Source organism: Oryza glaberrima, chromosome 10 (assembly GCF_000147395.1).
Source record: "Oryza glaberrima chromosome 10, OglaRS2, whole genome shotgun sequence".
NCBI lineage: Eukaryota > Viridiplantae > Streptophyta > Magnoliopsida > Poales > Poaceae > Oryza > Oryza glaberrima.
In genome coordinates, this window is record NC_068335.1 from 16,627,054 (window position 1) to 16,643,800 (window position 16,747).

At 48.4% G+C, this 16,747-nt stretch overlaps 2 protein-coding genes and 1 long non-coding RNA gene across 3 annotated transcripts; 1 reads left to right on the forward strand and 2 right to left on the reverse strand.

The window, feature by feature from the left end:
* Positions 1 to 609: 609 nt before the first annotated feature.
* Positions 610 to 4,647, reverse strand: LOC127786228 (uncharacterized). Its single transcript, XR_008019933.1, has 4 exons — positions 4,004 to 4,647; positions 2,201 to 3,253; positions 2,000 to 2,124; positions 610 to 1,430 (listed from the first exon to the last, which is right to left on the reverse strand). It is a non-coding gene; the product is annotated as an uncharacterized LOC127786228 (long non-coding RNA).
* A 1,107-nt stretch (positions 4,648 to 5,754) lies between these two features.
* LOC127785913 (beta-amylase 1, chloroplastic) lies at positions 5,755 to 15,075 on the forward strand. Its single transcript, XM_052313254.1, has 17 exons — positions 5,755 to 6,501; positions 6,584 to 6,794; positions 6,883 to 6,993; positions 7,088 to 7,875; positions 9,478 to 9,673; positions 11,502 to 11,642; positions 11,738 to 11,827; positions 11,943 to 12,020; positions 12,169 to 12,243; positions 12,476 to 12,528; positions 13,183 to 13,333; positions 13,557 to 13,673; positions 13,782 to 13,908; positions 14,020 to 14,123; positions 14,249 to 14,384; positions 14,626 to 14,678; positions 14,782 to 15,075. The coding sequence occupies exons 1-17, from the start codon at positions 6,005 to 6,007 to the stop codon at positions 14,863 to 14,865; spliced, it is 3,012 nt and encodes a 1,003-aa protein (XP_052169214.1). The 5' UTR covers positions 5,755 to 6,004; the 3' UTR covers positions 14,866 to 15,075.
* On the reverse strand, positions 9,212 to 10,755 carry LOC127786160 (60S ribosomal protein L21-2-like). The gene is made up of 2 exons (XM_052313489.1): positions 10,418 to 10,755; positions 9,212 to 9,682 (listed from the first exon to the last, which is right to left on the reverse strand). Exons 1-2 carry the CDS (start codon positions 10,652 to 10,654, stop codon positions 9,425 to 9,427), a joined length of 495 nt encoding a protein of 164 aa, XP_052169449.1. The 5' UTR covers positions 10,655 to 10,755; the 3' UTR covers positions 9,212 to 9,424.
* Positions 15,076 to 16,747: the final 1,672 nt, after the last annotated feature.

The following is a 16,747-nucleotide window of genomic DNA, read 5'->3' on the forward strand; positions in this document are numbered from 1 at the left end:
GTTGTCAATCGGTACACCACAGAGCACAGAGAAATCTGATGACAAAAGGACGACACCCCATATAATGCTGTTTGGAATATATTTACTGAGCAGCAGATAACTTCAAACTGATCAAAGGAGAAACTCGTATATGCTGATGGGGATAAGATGTACGGAAAGACGATATATATCCAGCACACATAATTCAACCAACCAAACAGAAGATCAAAAAAAGGGAAGATTTGGGAAATACCATTGCAAAAATACGTGAGTTGTAAAATATCATCGTACGTGAGAATGACATATGGGGCCTGTACCCACATGTCAATGACACATGATGTATTTTCTAACTCTGTGATTTTTGTGATGGTACTAGGCAAATTAGCCCATCAAAAACTTAGCTAAAGTGTGGCACAAAAGTATGTCAAATGATAATAATGTTAGTATAGCATCCAAATTTTTGAAGGCAAACACACGGATCAAAACTTCAAACGAGCGAGAAAAAGGGGGGACAATTTCTCACAACAAGTGAACCTCGAAAGCGATCAAAATTCCACGCACTAAAGGATAGTAAATGATGAGAAATTTAACGACATGCCACTCAATAGAAGTGGCTTTAACAAAATGCCATCCTCTATAATGACCTTATAAAAATACCACTCAATAGATGTGGCTCTTAAACATAATGTCACTTTAGGCTGTTTGGAAGCTTTTAAACAGACATGATGTGTGAAATGACAAAATTACCCCTAGTTCCTTTCTCACATGTCCAGAGTAGAGGAGGGGCCGATGGCTGTGGGGACTCCTTCCCCGGTGGCAACAATGGTTTGCGTGGGCGGCAACGCTGTAGTGGGGGCGACCATGACGCCCTCTCCACGAGCGCCAAGGCCACCTCCGACCACCTCGCTGCATCTAGCTGCGGCGATGTCCATGGCCACTCCCTCTTCTTCTTCGCTCCCCTCTCGCTTCTACCTCTCCGCCATCGACGAGGACCACCCCTGGTACCAGGCCGGCAACGATGCAGCGGGGCTTGAGGAGCTCCTCACCGCGTGCCCCTCCTCGCTGACGGGCCCACACTGTGGTACCAGCTCGACAACGACGCGGCAGGGCTCAGGGAGCTCCTCGCCGCGTGCCCCTCCCTCACCGACGAGCCCGCACCATGGTACTCCTTGGCTCGCGGCACGGAACCGCTGACCCCGCTCATGGTCGCCACCGCGTACGGCTCAGTGGCTTGCCTCGACGTTCTCCTCTCGCCGACCTACCTCGTGGACCCCAACCGCGCCTCGGCCTCATCGCTCTCTACCCCACTCCACCTCGCCGCCGTGGGAGGGGCCACCTTTGCCCCCACATCGGTTTCCTGCCTCCTCGCCGCTGGCGCCGACGATGATGACGACGAGGTCGAAGAGCGACAAGGTGAGGAAGAGGCATTTCGGTCATTTCACGAGCGAGGTCTGGAAAAAAATATAAACAAAATAAAAAAAAGCATCAAAACAGCCCAAAAGTGGCATTCTATTAAAGAGCCACCTCTATGGAGTGGCATTTTTATAAGGTCGTTCTACATGATGGCATTTTGTTAAAGCCACTTCTATTGAGTGGCTTATTGTTAAATTTCTTGTAAATGATAGGGAGAGCTCGAAATCTGCAAAAATTATCGGATAATTCGGGTGAATTTGAGAGGGGCAGTGTGGATTTACAAATGATCCGATTTGAGGAGCTACTTGTTTTTTTTCTCCTTTGGATTTATGGGCTATTTCAGTTTGTTGCTACTTAAATCTTACCAAATTTTGGTATGGCAATAAACTAAACACACTTCAACCATTACTACTTTACCAAAATTTGATAATTATAGAAGCTTTCTCTCTTAAAACTCTACCAAAATTTGATAAATGCATCAAAGCAAACAAAACTTATAGTCTTATACTATCAAAATTTGGTAATGCTAAAATGTATCTAAATTTGATATTACCAATTTAGTATGGTTGATTTGGGAAATAAAGCGAACAAGCCCTCGTGTGACCACCTGTGTGCGCTGGAGAGATCTGGACCGTCCGTTTGATGCTGGCCGTTGGATCTGAGCCGTCGGAGGCCTCGTGGATTAGGATAGGATCATCAGTGTTGTTGTCTTGTGGGTTGGACAGTAGCCTGCTGATAAGACCGGGAATCTGGAGTCAGAAAACTTTCCGTCCAGAAATCAACACTGGATTTTTGGCTTTGCTCTCACTCGTTGAGCTTCGTTGGATGGTTACGGTACTAACGGGTTACTTTGATCTTAAGGTCTTCTTTTTTGGCCCAATCAATCACTGAAAATAGAGTTATAAAAAATCACTAAAAATTGCTTTCTTCAATATCAGTCCTTTAAACCACCTCAAATACTCTTTCCTTAAAAGAAAAAACTAGTACTTACAATTGCACCACAGTGTAGTCAAATTTCAGCATTTCGGGGAGTTTCTCTCGGCTGACACTATTTCGTCCGAAATTTACATAGATTTTCTTTGTTTTTTAATATAGTCAAGCTATTCAAATTTGATAAATATTTGATTGCTTATTGTAATATTTTGAACCGAATTTTTTTAAAGGGAAATAAACCGAAATTTTCAACTCTGAAGGGAGGTGATGGGATGCGCGACCCTTCTCTCATGCACATGGGTGGCCCTCACTGCACGAGCTCAATTGCAGATGATCATGAGGAGCTAAGCTCGATTTCTGGCGTTTTCAGCATGCCTAGCTCAAGACCATACAACGTCCCTCCCCTGCACGCGGGGGTAAGATTAACAGCCTCATTTTTTCGCTAATGCTTATGCTTATCAACCAATTTTTAAATTTTTAACTTTAAATTTGAGGTTGATTTTGAGTTTTTTTTATCGAAGTTTATTTTTCAGCCTTTAATTTTAAATCGCTAAGAACACATATGTAAAATTTCTATTCACAGATTATTTTTCGTTTGTAAATATGCCGTTTGTCTTATTCCATCAATAAGCCGAACAACGGGGGCCTCAGGCTCAAAGCAGGTAGCTAGAACACACGCTGTACTGTGCATTTCTGTAAATCATTTTTTTTTTACGAAAGAATTTTTTCCATCTTTTAGCTGAAGTACCTAAACAAGTAGAGATTCCAATTTCACCCATTAATTACGACGAGATAAATACAACCATTTATGATTTATCTACGTAGATACCATACGCCCTCTTGAAGCAAAGCAATGGCGTGAGGCAGCAGCCCGGGTTTGCTTCCTGAAGCAATCCTCTCTGCCGTAAACCAGGCGTCTCAAATACACCTGATCAAAGAAAAACAACAAGAACAACAAATCAGGAGAGCCCAAACTCCAATCCGGAAGACGCTAGCGTGCGCGGAAACATCGCGTGAGACGCCAAGCTTTTGCCTAATTGCCTCCCAGGGGAGGCATCCAACGCTGTCCGTCCATTCTCCCCTCCGCGTTTCTGATGACGAACTGACTAGCGACAATGATCGCCCTCTGCTACAGGCTACAGCAGCTTAAGCACGGTGATCATCGAGGACACCCTAGTAATCAATCAGTCAGCCATACACGGCTAATCAATCAGCCAAAGACATAGGACTTGTTTTGTTTGCTACCATGCAAAATATTAATAATACCAAATCATAGGTAAATTTTGATAATGCCAAATATTTTAGCAATTTATGTGTCTTATTGGTATATTTTGATAGCAAACTAAACACTAGCCAAACTACTATTCAAAATACCAACGATTTAATGAGAATTTAGACTATTCACCATCAAATTCGCGTGCCTCAACTTTTTTACCACCGAATCGGCATACCCTCTATAATATATTATTAGGACTGTTAATTAGTCCATTTGGTACCACTTTCAGGTTTTTTTACTGTGTTTCTTATTTCTTAATTTCATTTGTATATTTTTTCAAGATTTATGGACGTTTTTGCCCCCTGGGCCCACCTGTCATAACCAAAGAGAGATATTTCTCTCTAGATCGATCGATCCCCCCAGTCTCGTCCGTTCGCCGCCAACCCCGCCGCCGCCACTTACCTCAGCTTGCCGCCTCACCACCGAGCGCCGCCCCCAAACGCCGCGCCATCACCCAGGCCTGGCGCCGCTGCCCAGGCCAAGCGCCTCCCCCGTGCTTGGAGCCGCCGCCCAGGCCGAGCGGCTCCCCCGTGCATAAACACAATTAGTAAATAACATTGAGCACAAACACTATATATTGATTAAACAAGGTTAGCTTCTCAGTTCAGAAGATTTACTGAAGCGACCAAGGTGGCAGGTAAAGCTCTCACATGGTGGAAGCAGTGGTAGAGCCAGATGAGCTGCACGTCTGGAGGCGGCACCAGCATCGGCGCCTCCCCTTCCGCGGGGTGGTGGCGCGGCGCTCGGGGGCGGCGACCTGGGGGCGGAGCTCGGTGGTGGGGCGGCGGGCTGAGGCGAGTGGCGGCGGCGGCGAGCTGCGGCGGTGTTGGGCGGCAGAGTGGGGGTGCTCGGCGGCGGGGTTGGCGGTGCCCGGCGGCGAGGTTGGTGCTCACGGTGACGAGACTGGAGGGATCGATCGATCTAGAGAGAAATATCTCTCTTTGGTTCTGACGGGTGGGCCCAGGGGCAAAAACGTCCACAAATCTTGAAAAAATATGCAAATGGAATTAAGAAATGAGAAACACAATGGAATTAAGAAATGAGAAACACAGTAAAAAACCTGAAAGTGGTACCAAATAGATTAATTCGCAGTCCTAATGATATATTACAGAGGGTATGCGGATTGGGTGGTAAAAAAGTTGAGGCACGCGAATTTGATGGTAAATAGTCTATATTCTCCCGATTTAGTAGACCATATTTTGGCATCAAACCAAAATAGACCCTCTCCCAGAATTTGTAAATGGCTCTGTGGTTCGTGATATCACTGAACCTGCTGGGTGAATAAAAAAGCATCGATGAAGTAAAAAAAAAAAAACCCATAAGTTGGCCTTCTGCAAGATCTCGTCGTCTTGCCCAAACTATAGCCTTCGATCTTTCCATCAGGGCCGCATGGGGGGAGAGCAGGGGCAAGTATGAAATGGAGTTCAGATTCAGATTCTAGAACAGTCTGAACATGCGACGACGACGATGGCGATGTATCTGAACAATCTGGTCCTCTCCCTCTCCTCCCGGGCGGGCTTCCACGCGGCTGAGTTTCAGGCTCCCAATCTGCAGCTCCTCCCAGAACCTTACTCTGATTGATTGGTTCCATCGTTTCCATGGCTCCAATGAATGCAACGTGTTGTTCAGATTTTCTGAATCTTGTTCTCAATCCGGAGTACGTGCTGTAGCAGCAGCAATCTGTCCCTGATCTGAGAATTTTACACTCGTAGATTCGCTGATCAATCATTCCGTTCCCTTCGAGTGGTCTAGATTGAGCTTAATCATCCTGCTACTCGAATCAAATCTTCAGCAAGTGAGAGCTAGATAATTCAGAAGAAATCAACATATTCTTCGCGAAAAAAAGAAATAACCGATGAAACCACGGTAATTAGGTTCTTGGAATCACCGGGAGAGTAGGAAAAAACGAGCTAAAATCCCACATAGGAGGAAACGGTTAAAAACGGCCACTCCGCGTCTCCGCCGCGAGACTAGCTCTCGCCAGTCCACGTAACGCAATCCACAACCGCCACGTGCTCCGACAATCCCGCCCGTCCATCGCCGCGGCCCCGGCCTCATCTCGACCACTCGTTTCCTCCCTTCACACCAGCCACGTGGCACTCTCTCGAGAGCTCCCGCCCGCCTATATAAACTTGTTCGCGCTCGGCTCCTCCTCCTCATCGACCTCCACCCCACATTGAATAATTATTTTTAATAATTTTAGTATTTTTTTTTGGCTTTAGATTCCCAATCCCCAACCTCCCAATAATCCGATCTCTCCCAGTTCTGTTCGGATCAAGGCTGTGTCGATCGCAAAAAAGAAAAAAAAAACAATTTCCTTTTGGGGTGGTTCATCTGTTGATCACTTCTTTGTTTCCCGCGTTTTGTTGGGGATTCGATTTTCGGGTTAAGATTTTCTACACGATGGCCTTGAACTTGGCTCAGAGCGCCGCGGCGGCAGCGTGCTTCGCGACCGCCGGTGATGCGCGGCGAGCTGCTTCGGTGGTCGCCATGCCGTCGTCGTCGTCGTCGGCCACGACGAGCCTGAGGATGAAGAGGCAGGCGGCATGCGAGCCGGTGGCGTGCCGGGCGGTGGCCAGGCACGTGGCGGCGGCGGCGGCGAGCAGCAGGAGGAACGGCGTGCCGGTGTTCGTGATGATGCCGCTGGACACGGTGAGCAAGTGCGGGAGCGCGCTGAACCGGAGGAAGGCGGTGGCGGCGAGCCTGGCGGCGCTGAAGAGCGCCGGCGTGGAGGGGATCATGGTGGACGTGTGGTGGGGCATCGTGGAGAGCGAGGGCCCCGGCCGGTACAACTTCGACGGCTACATGGAGCTCATGGAGATGGCCCGCAAGACCGGCCTCAAGGTCCAGGCCGTCATGTCCTTCCACCAGTGCGGCGGCAACGTCGGCGACTCCGTCAAGTACGCATCTCTCGTCTCCTTCCTCGATCATCTATCTCATCCTTCTCCTCTAACCTCTTCTTGTTGTTGGTGTGGCGTGCAGCATCCCGCTCCCGAGGTGGGTGGTGGAGGAGATGGAGAAGGACAACGACCTCGCCTACACCGACCAATGGGGACGCCGCAACTTCGAGTACATCTCCCTCGGCTGCGACGCCATGCCCGTCTTCAAGGGCCGCACGCCCGTCGAGTGCTACACCGACTTCATGCGCGCCTTCCGCGACCACTTCGCCTCCTTCCTCGGCGACACCATCGTCGTAAGTAGGAGGAAGGACTCTTTTGATATCGTTGCCGTTTCGCCGGCGGCGACGACGACGCTGATGATCCGTGCGTCTCCTTGTGCAGGAAATCCAAGTCGGCATGGGCCCCGCCGGCGAGCTTCGGTACCCGTCCTACCCGGAGAGCAACGGCACCTGGAGGTTCCCCGGCATCGGCGCCTTCCAATGCAACGACAGGGTAACTAAGCTCCGACGAGCAAAAACTCCATTTGGGTCGTCATGGATTCGAGAAAAACTCTTATCTGGATAAATTTTGACGTCCTGTGGTGCAGTACATGCGTAGCAGCCTGAAGGTGGCGGCGGAGGCGAGGGGCAAGCCGGAGTGGGGCCACGGCGGGCCGACGGACGCCGGCGGCTACAACAACTGGCCGGAAGACACGGTGTTCTTCCGCGGCGACTGCGGCGGGTGGAGCACCGAGTACGGCGAGTTCTTCCTGTCGTGGTACTCGCAGATGCTGCTGGAGCACGGCGAGCGCGTGCTGTCGGGCGCGACGTCCGTGTTCGGCGATGGCGCCGGCGCCAAGATCTCGGTCAAGGTGGCCGGCATCCACTGGCACTACGGCACGCGGTCGCACGCGCCGGAGCTCACGGCGGGGTACTACAACACGCGGCACCGCGACGGCTACCTCCCGATCGCGCGCATGCTGGCGCGCCACGGCGCCGTGCTCAACTTCACCTGCGTGGAGATGCGCGACCACGAGCAACCGCAGGAGGCGCAGTGCATGCCCGAGGCGCTCGTCAGGCAGGTGGCCGCCGCGGCGCGCGCGGCGGGCGTCGGGCTCGCCGGGGAGAACGCGCTGCCGCGGTACGACGGCACGGCGCACGACCAGGTGGTCGCCGCCGCCGCCGACCGCGCGGCGGAGGACCGGATGGTCGCCTTCACCTACCTCCGGATGGGGCCCGACCTCTTCCACCCGGACAACTGGCGCCGGTTCGTCGCCTTCGTCCGCCGCATGTCCGAGTCCGGCTCGCCGCGGGAGGCCGCCGAGAGCGCCGCGCACGGTGTCGCGCAGGCCACCGGCTCGCTCGTGCACGAGGCCGCGGTCGCGCTCCGGAGCTAGCACGGTCAGACGCTCATATACACCGTCGCCTCGAGGTCGGATTCCGATGTGGGATCATTCGATCTCCCTTTTTTTTTTCTTCTTTTTGCCATTTTGTACAGCCTTTTGGGGAGCTTTGGATTTGTGCTTTGTCTCGGGAGGAAAACCGCTCTGGAGGTCGAAGAGAGCGTCATTTTCCTCCCGTTGAAGATCACGAATCATTTACATTAGAGATGATGTAATTAAGCAGGGAGGGGAGGGGAACACACACACACTGGCACTCAAAAGTTGTTGTCACGCTTGGGGAATATATCCATTTCCAGCCAAAAAAAAAAAACGCAGAAATGCGTTGTGTTCTTGCGCTCTGGTTCGTTGCTGCTGTGGGTCAGATTCAGCTGGTGAAAAAACTACAGTACTACTGAAACTGAAACTACTAGAGCCTAGAGGGAGATTAAGCTAAGTTAATTGCACGAGTAATTACTCCACGGTTGTGTTTAGGGTCTACGTCGGCAGATTTTGCTTTCTGGTAGATCCCTAACCTTATGTTTGTTGGGAATTTTATAAAGGAGCTAAGTTTGCCCATTGATTTGCAATCTACACATATCTCTCGTGTCACAAAACATTGGTGCCTTCACGTCTTTGGTCTCCCCTCTAAAAACTTGCCTGGCGAATTTCGCATGAACTTCACACGAAGTCGTTAATTTCTTGCAAGAAGTAGGGAAAAGAATCACTGCTACAAATGGTGTGAAGTAATTCATTTCTTGCAAGAAATAGGAAAATTTCCCTGCTCCAAACGATAAGAGTTTACAAGCGTCGACCTTGAGCGGATTACTATCTTTGGCATGCTAGTTTGTGGAAACTGAAAGGATTCTGCAACTTACAGTGTGGGACTCCAGTAATATGACGCAGCAAGTTGGCAAAATGGCAATAATTCAGTGATTACTAATGTCCAGCTGCCAAGCACACTGACAGTCCCATCATATCCTAACATCAAACAAGTTTTGGATAATATGAACAACATGAGGAGTTCCTTCAAGCCCCATATCCTAACATCAAACAAGTATTGGATAATATGAACCACATAAGACGGAAATCCATCAAGGAAGCAAAGCAACAAGCCTAGAAACAAACAAGGTAAGGAGATAAAATCACGGCAAGATGATCTCCAAGACACGTAATCGAGCCAATCAACTAGACAGGCAGGCTGACACTTGCAACCAAAGATAATATTCACATTCATGTATCATGATCCCAAAGTCAAGACAAGATGTTTGATCGGCACCCATAACATCATGAAATCCCATCAAACGTAAATAGGGTTATATGCATCGCAAAATTCTACTACAAGACATCAAGAAGTTCAACAGAGCATATCTTCATTCTTAAAAGCAAATAGTAGCACAGTATAAAGCATTCTGCAAAACTCGGCACAGTGATCTGCGACGAATAATTTTTTGACAGGAACCACACAGAACAAAGGTCCAGACTAATAATGCTCAGAGCGAGCAAACTACTCATTAGAGTGACAGGGATATAGAATTGGTAGCGCAGGCAGATAGATTGAAAATCCTAGTAACCACCCTTGAGATCATTGACCACATCGTACGGGATGGGGGTGACAGTCTCCAGTGTTGCACCCTCAACCATGAAGCCGGGCTTAGGACCCTGCGGCTGCCTCTTCGTGCTGATGACCTCACCACGAGCCTTGGCATCTGCCTTGAGCTGGTCGTTCCTGATCTTCCTCAGGCGGAACTCCTCAGTGCACCTGGATGGCTGCACATGCTCCACACGGACATGGATCCTCTTCCTGATAATGCGGTTCCCAACCTACCAAGAGATTAACAAACAATCAGTAAAACAGATACATGATTTCAAAAATTAAATAATCCCGAAGACTACATATCCGCATGACTGAACATCACACATGCCGACAGCTAACTACATATCTATCCAATTTATCTACACCAACAGAATGTGTTTAGACGGTAGCATGTTATATGATTGAAACATATAACTACACATGCACACAGGATTAAATGAACAATCAGAAGTATATCTTTAAATGCACTTCTCATAACTACATCATAAAACCAAACGGTTAAGCTTTCCACATAACCGATAACAATACAATCGACGTAAACTTGAGGATTGATTTGCCACTATCCTACTTGGACGAATGGAAACCTAGAAATGAAATGAACCAAAGCCACAATCACAATAGCTCTACTTCAGTACACAACATTCTCAATAAATTTAAAGAGAAAACAAAATCCAAATACTAAAGCACAAAGTAAAATCGCACAAATATTACCAGTAAATATAACCAGTAAACCATCTAGACTACACTATTTATCAGATCTTACACAACCATGCAAGAGTATGCAATGGCTTCCCATTCCTGCAACTGCAAAAATGAAATTTCATATTGGCACAACTAAACTACATGATTCCAAAGTCACTTGGGGCAAAAACATGACACCAAGTCACTTAAGCGACACAATCACAGATCTATGATAAAGAGGCGGCGGCGCCGCCGGGGTGTTTGGGGATCGGGGGTTATACCTGCTTGTTGATCTCGACGCCGATGGCGCGCTTGGTGACGTTCCAGACGCGGCCGGTGCGGCCGTGGTAGAACTTGTGCGGCATCCCCTTGTGCACGGCGCCGTTCACCTTGACGTCGACGTGCTCGCCGATCTTGTAGGTGCGGAGGTAGGTGGTGAGCGGGATGTACCCCTTCTTCCTGAACGGCCGCGCGAACAGGTCGCGCGTCCGCGCACGCAGCCCGTGGCCCGCCGGCATCCTGGCGGCTCCTCCTCCTGCTTCCCTTCGCGCGGCGGCGGCGGCGGCGGCGGCGGCGGCGGGTGAAGAGGTGGGGTGAGCGTGTGTGCGGCGCTAGGGTTCGCGAGGGTTTGGAGATAGTGCTGCATTTTATAGTTGCGGTTTAGGCTTAGGTTTGCGTCTTGCCGTGGCGGAGTTGGGCTGGGCTCGCAATGTGGGCCTTTTATGGTCCATGAAACAAAGTCTATAGTACATCCCGAATTAAGGCCCATGAGCTGTTCGTCTTCGTCTGGCTCTCAGCCATTCTTTCTGTGCGATCCAAATGAGGGGCTTTTCTGCAGAATAAAGTTGCAAATGTGAGGGCTCTTCTTTCCTTTCTTTGTGTGTTTTTAAGTTATAAAGTGAACTTGAGGGTGTGAAAGAAATATATTTGCATTTTTTTGTTGCTGTACTGGCATCCACTGTTAGCTCAATCCTACTTGAAATTAAAAAGGCAAGAGTCCCAAAAAATTTTCGCCATATGTGTTCAGTTTTTCTAAGAACCATGCATGTCTAAGATAGGTCTGCAAACTTCACTGATAAGAACATCAGTTCTTGGGATTTGGATGCCGGTAAATAAAAATTACAGGCACTGAAAGTTTCGGAAATTCTTTCTTTGAGATGGAATTCTCCCCTCTTTGAGGTGAAAGTTTCTAAACTTTTTCTTCAACTCGAAAATGTCTGAACTGATCGAGCAATCCATGGAAATGGAATGACGCAATCAGAGGTGACGACGCGACAATGACAACGGGAGCCATCCATGATCCATCCAACAACCCACCAAACAACTCTCGTCGGCTCCACCGGCAGCAGCGAGCGGTAATCACTCGCTCTCACCATGCCGCTCCTCCTCCGCTGCTCGCCGGCGGCGTCACCGCCTCTGCTCCCGCGCCGCCGCAGCGGCTCCCTCCTCTCCGCTGCGCCGCCGGGGCGCCGGCCGCTGCTCCCCGCCGCCGCAGGCCGCGTCGTGGTGAGCTACTGTGATTTGCGCCCTCTGCTCTCCCGCTGCCTTCGGTTGGTCTGACCTGACCTGACTCCTGGCGTGAGGTGTTCTTCTTCTTGCAGCTGGGTTGCGGGCTGGTGACGCTGGACTACCTCGCCACGGTGGACGCGTACCCGCGGCCCGACGACAAGATCCGCAGCGGCGAGCTGCAGGTGACACACCACACCAAACCAAACCCCCCACTTCTTTAGTTCTTTACCAAGAAACATGGGGAAAAGATTGACGTTTCGCTCCTGGCGATTTCTTGGTGTTTCGCCATTGTTGCAGGTGTCTGGAGGTGGCAACGCCGGGAACGCGCTGACAGGAGCCGCCCGCCTGGGCCTCAACACGAGGCTCATCTCCAAGGTAAATTGAATTTAGAGTCATTTTGAAATTATCATTTACAGTGCAGCATTTACTGAATTGTCAAATTGAGTCATCTATTTGTACAGCATTGCCTAGTTACAAGTACAACCCTGCTGAAGTGCTGATGTTCTCTTTTTTTTTTCATCAGGTGGCAAACGATGAAATTGGAGGAACCGTTCTTTCGGAGCTTAAGGAAGCTGGGATTGATATATCTCATGTTATAGTAAGGCTTGGTTTACAAATATATAATTTCTGCATCTTTGTTCATCAAGCGCTGCAATGCAAGTAATCATGTGTACATCGAGAAGGTAGTAAGGTACAATAAATTGGTAACCAAAATGTCAAGGATTAACAAAAGAAAGATGCACAGTGAAAGATATTGGGGTACTATCAATGCACTGGACTTTCTTCCATGTTATCTTATACCTCATTGTTTTGATGATTCTGCTTTGCAGATTTCTGATGGTGGAAACACAACATTTGTATATGTCATTATTGATAAGCAAACGTAAGAATATTTCTTTTGCATCATTACGATAAGAGAACTAGTTTGTATCTTCATGTAGCAATACATGTAAATGGAACAATTAAAGGCATGCTCCTAGGTTGTAATGATAAGCATTTCTGAAATATTCCAAATGAATTTTCTGGTCACCTTGCACACTCAATCAGGTACATTTCGAATGAAGTTCAACCACTTTTTAGTTTTGTTACACCTATTTATATTAGAGTAACCTGACTTACCTTTTTATATATAAAAACAAGGTGCTTTTATAAATCATGGTTCTCACTTCATTATAAACTTCCCTTTCGGCGCATACACCGTTCGCTCAGTTATTCTAAAGGACTGTGCATCTAGATCAGATAAAGGAAAAAAATGCATGGAAATAGGGCATATATGCATTTAGTAGATACATGTAAATAAGGATAAAAATTTTACCCTCCAACTGACCCTTTATACTTGACCATTTTGATGTTTGGTCACTACTTTTTTGTTTTGCTGGTTACTGAACATCCTTTATATGGTTGAAGCTGTTAAGCTTGTCTAAGCAATATGGTTATTTAGCCACACTTACTCAATTATTACTTTTTTACAATAACACTTTCTGGCATCATAGCAAGTTTCTGTGCATATTCATAGAAGGGCCATTTACATTTGCAGAAAAACTCGTACGTGTATAATCACATCAGGGTACCCTCCAATGATACCTAGTGACTTGAGAATGTCAAGTTTGTCAGCTGCACTGCAAGACGTAAGCTTACTATACTTAGATGGATATTCAGATGAGATGGCCTTGGCAGTTGCTAAGCAGGTAAGTTCGTTTGGAGTGTGCAACATTAATCCATTCATGTATCATGTAATGCTTTCACCATGTAGTCTAGGTTGTCTAATCTTCATACATCTTAGTAGTTAGTACTGTCTAGGTAAATTTCAATAATGTAAATGACCTTTGTTTTATAGTAACAGTATCATAAACCTGTAGAGAATTAGATCATATTTTGATTTGTTGCTTGATTAAAACCAGAAATGTACAGGCTGATCAGATGAAGATTCCTATTTTGGTTGATGCCGAACCAGAAAGAACAAGGGAAGAATTGGGAGGTTTGCTCAGCCTAGCAAGTTACATAGTCTGTAATGGGAAATTTCCAGAGGTTTGTGATACATTTTGACAGGCATGAATGGTTTTAAAAGGCATGCTTTAGTAAAGCTGCATTAGTTTTTTTTCCCACTCACTATTTACAGTGACTCTTTACCTACAGAAATGGACATCAATCCCATCTATTCCCTCTGCACTACTAGAAATCCTTCTGCAATATCCTTGTGCATGCTTCGCAGTTGTAACCCTTGGAGAAAATGGATGCATGATGCTTGAGAGGGGCAAAGATGGTTAGTTTTGATCTTGTCCAGACAATTTTAATTACATGCTGGATAAAGTTTGTGTATAAGTTTTGCCTTTGTGACTTCAACTTATTTATCTGCAGTTCCACTCTTAAATAGGTGAAAATTATGAAACTGAGCCAGTAGATATAGAGAATGTCGCCGAGTCCTTAAGGCTGAAAGTAGATAAAGATGATATCCTGCCAACTTGTGTATCATCTAAGGTATGAGATATTTCTGGCAATCAAAATCGTTTACATTGTTATGTCATCAGAAATGTGAGTAATTTGATGACTGCTTTGGATCTCTTTTACTGCTTTACCTAACCTTTTTCCATTTTACTTTCTAGTTCATGAGACTTACTGCAAGAGGGTCTGGGAATATATTTGCAAGGCTGCTCATAGGAACAGCAGAAAGTATTCCAGCTTCAGAGCTTGTTGATACAACTGGTTGTGGTGATGCATTCATAGGAGCAGTACTTCATGGTGAGCCATTAACTTCTTCCAGAATAACTATTTACTTTCTTCATTATGTCTCCCTGAGGAGACGGGAATTCGACATAAACAGTTATTAAGATTACTACTTCTTTGCTCAAGAATATGATTCTTATATATATGATGCTATTCAAGTATTTTTGTTTTAACTAAATATTAAAATCCAGTTAGCTATCGCCTATCATTAACTATTTATTGTGACCTCAATGTTTCCTCTATTGAATATACTTAGGACTATCCACAGAGATGCCTCCAGAAAAGATGCTGCCTTTTGCTTGCCAAGTGGTATAACAACTTCCTTCATTTACAGAAATGAAACAAAAATACTACTAGTTTTTTTGTTCTTCACTTCTTACCTTGATTGGGATATTTCCTGTTCATGCTTCAGGCAGGCATCAAATGTAGAGCAATCGGCGCACGATCTGGCCTACCATGGCAATCCGATCCACGCCTGACTAAGTACCTGTGTTAGACCTTGTCGAAATTGCGAGGGACAAAAAAAAGATTGTCATTGAATAAATGATCCATGTTTCTCCTTTCAAAAAAAAAATGATCCATGCTTCAGCTATTGTTCAAAAGTCGACAGGTTGGGACATGGTGATCTCTTTGTAACATAGACCAGGGGCGGGCCCACCATGATTCATGGGTATTCAGTTGAATACCCAAGATTTTTGACAAAAAAAAATTCATATAGGTAATATATATTTCATGTGTATGTCGAAAAGTATGCAAAATAGACTTGTTTATCTAGAAAAGCCTGACTTAGCACTGCACCATCTCACCTCCCTCCTCTCCTCAGACCATTTGGCCCAATAATCCAAATCAGCCCAAGAAGACATAACCCTAACCTCGCTCAACCTCTCCAGCTCTCCTTTGGTCCTCCCCAATCTCCTCCCTGGCATGGCGAGAAATTGGACATTTTGCCACTGCCAAGAGTGGGTTTCGCCACAATGCCATTCCGCGGAATGGCGTCGTTAAAATGCCACTGTCAAGACTGGGCTTACATTTGTTTTGCCATTTGGACCATTTCATTCCATTTCCACCTAATTTTCTACCCGGGCTACCCAAAATACCCTTCGGTCTGCCACCAATGGCGACACTGAGGTCACCGTGGCGGAGGCCAAGGAGAAAGAGGAGCTCACCGTGGCTCGAGCTCCATGCGCCACTTCCGCTTCCGCTCCACCGCACCGGCCAGGCAGCCTTCCTACTCCTCCCGGCCATCTCCCCCGCCACCCCACCCACCCACGCCTCCTCTTCTCCTACTTCCTTCGCTGCTTCCCTGTCCGATGGCGAGGTGACGGCAGTGTCGCGGGGCCAGGGAGAGGCGGCAATGCAGCTGGTGGGAGAGGAGTCGGCACGGTGGAGGAGGTGTTGATGGTGGGGCTGGTAGGCGGCCAGCCGCCGCCAGCCGTGCCGGCCATAGCCGCCAGATCCACGGCCTTCCTCCTCCTCCCGGTCGTCTCCGCCGCCGCCCCACCCACCCGCGCCTCCTCTTCTCCTGCTCCCCCTGCCGCTCGGGTCTTCGCCACCATGTACGCCTCGTGGCCTCCCGGTCCGATGGCGAGGGCGACGGCGGCATCACTTCGCAAGGGGGGAGGCATCGGGGGCGAGGGTTGGTAGGCGGCGCAGCTGGCGTGGAGAGGCGGCGGCGGCGCGGCTGGCAGGGAGAGGCGGTGGCACGGTGGGGAACCGGGGAGGGGCGGCGCGGCGCGCACCTCCTCACACATCGCCGCCTCTTTTGTTCGCCAGAGGAGAAGGAGAGAGGGGGGTATTTTAGTCCATTGAAGTGGGAAAAATGGTGAAAATCTTGTGAAATGGCCAATATAGCGAAGCAACGGTTTGGTATCAGTTGGAAGTGGCATTTTAACGACGCCATTTCGCGGAATGGCATTGTGGCGAAACCCACTCTTGGCAGTGGCAGAATGTCCAATTTCTCTGCCCTCCTCGACCCCGATGGCGCACGCGCACGGGCCACGGGCACGCCGCTTGCATCGTCTCCCACCCACCCTAAGTGTCCGACGGCGGCGGCGCCTAGCCGGCTACCCAATCTCATGCTGCAAGCCCCGTGGCCCCCGTGCCCCCGGGCCGGCTGCCGGCCGTCATCGTCCACGCACCACCGCCCTTGTGGCACCTTGGGGCCCCGACGGCGGGCCGGCTGGTGCTCGTGCTCCGCCCCCGCCGTCCACGCCTCAAGTCCCCACTGCACTACGCCGCCTGGAGCCGCCCCAGATGCAGACGGCCTCACGGCCAGACCTAGACGAAGGACGAAGGTGGAAGGTTAGACACATTTTAGTAATTTGGTTGTATTAGGAATTTAGGATTAGTTCATTGTTGAATCCAGGATGGTACATTTG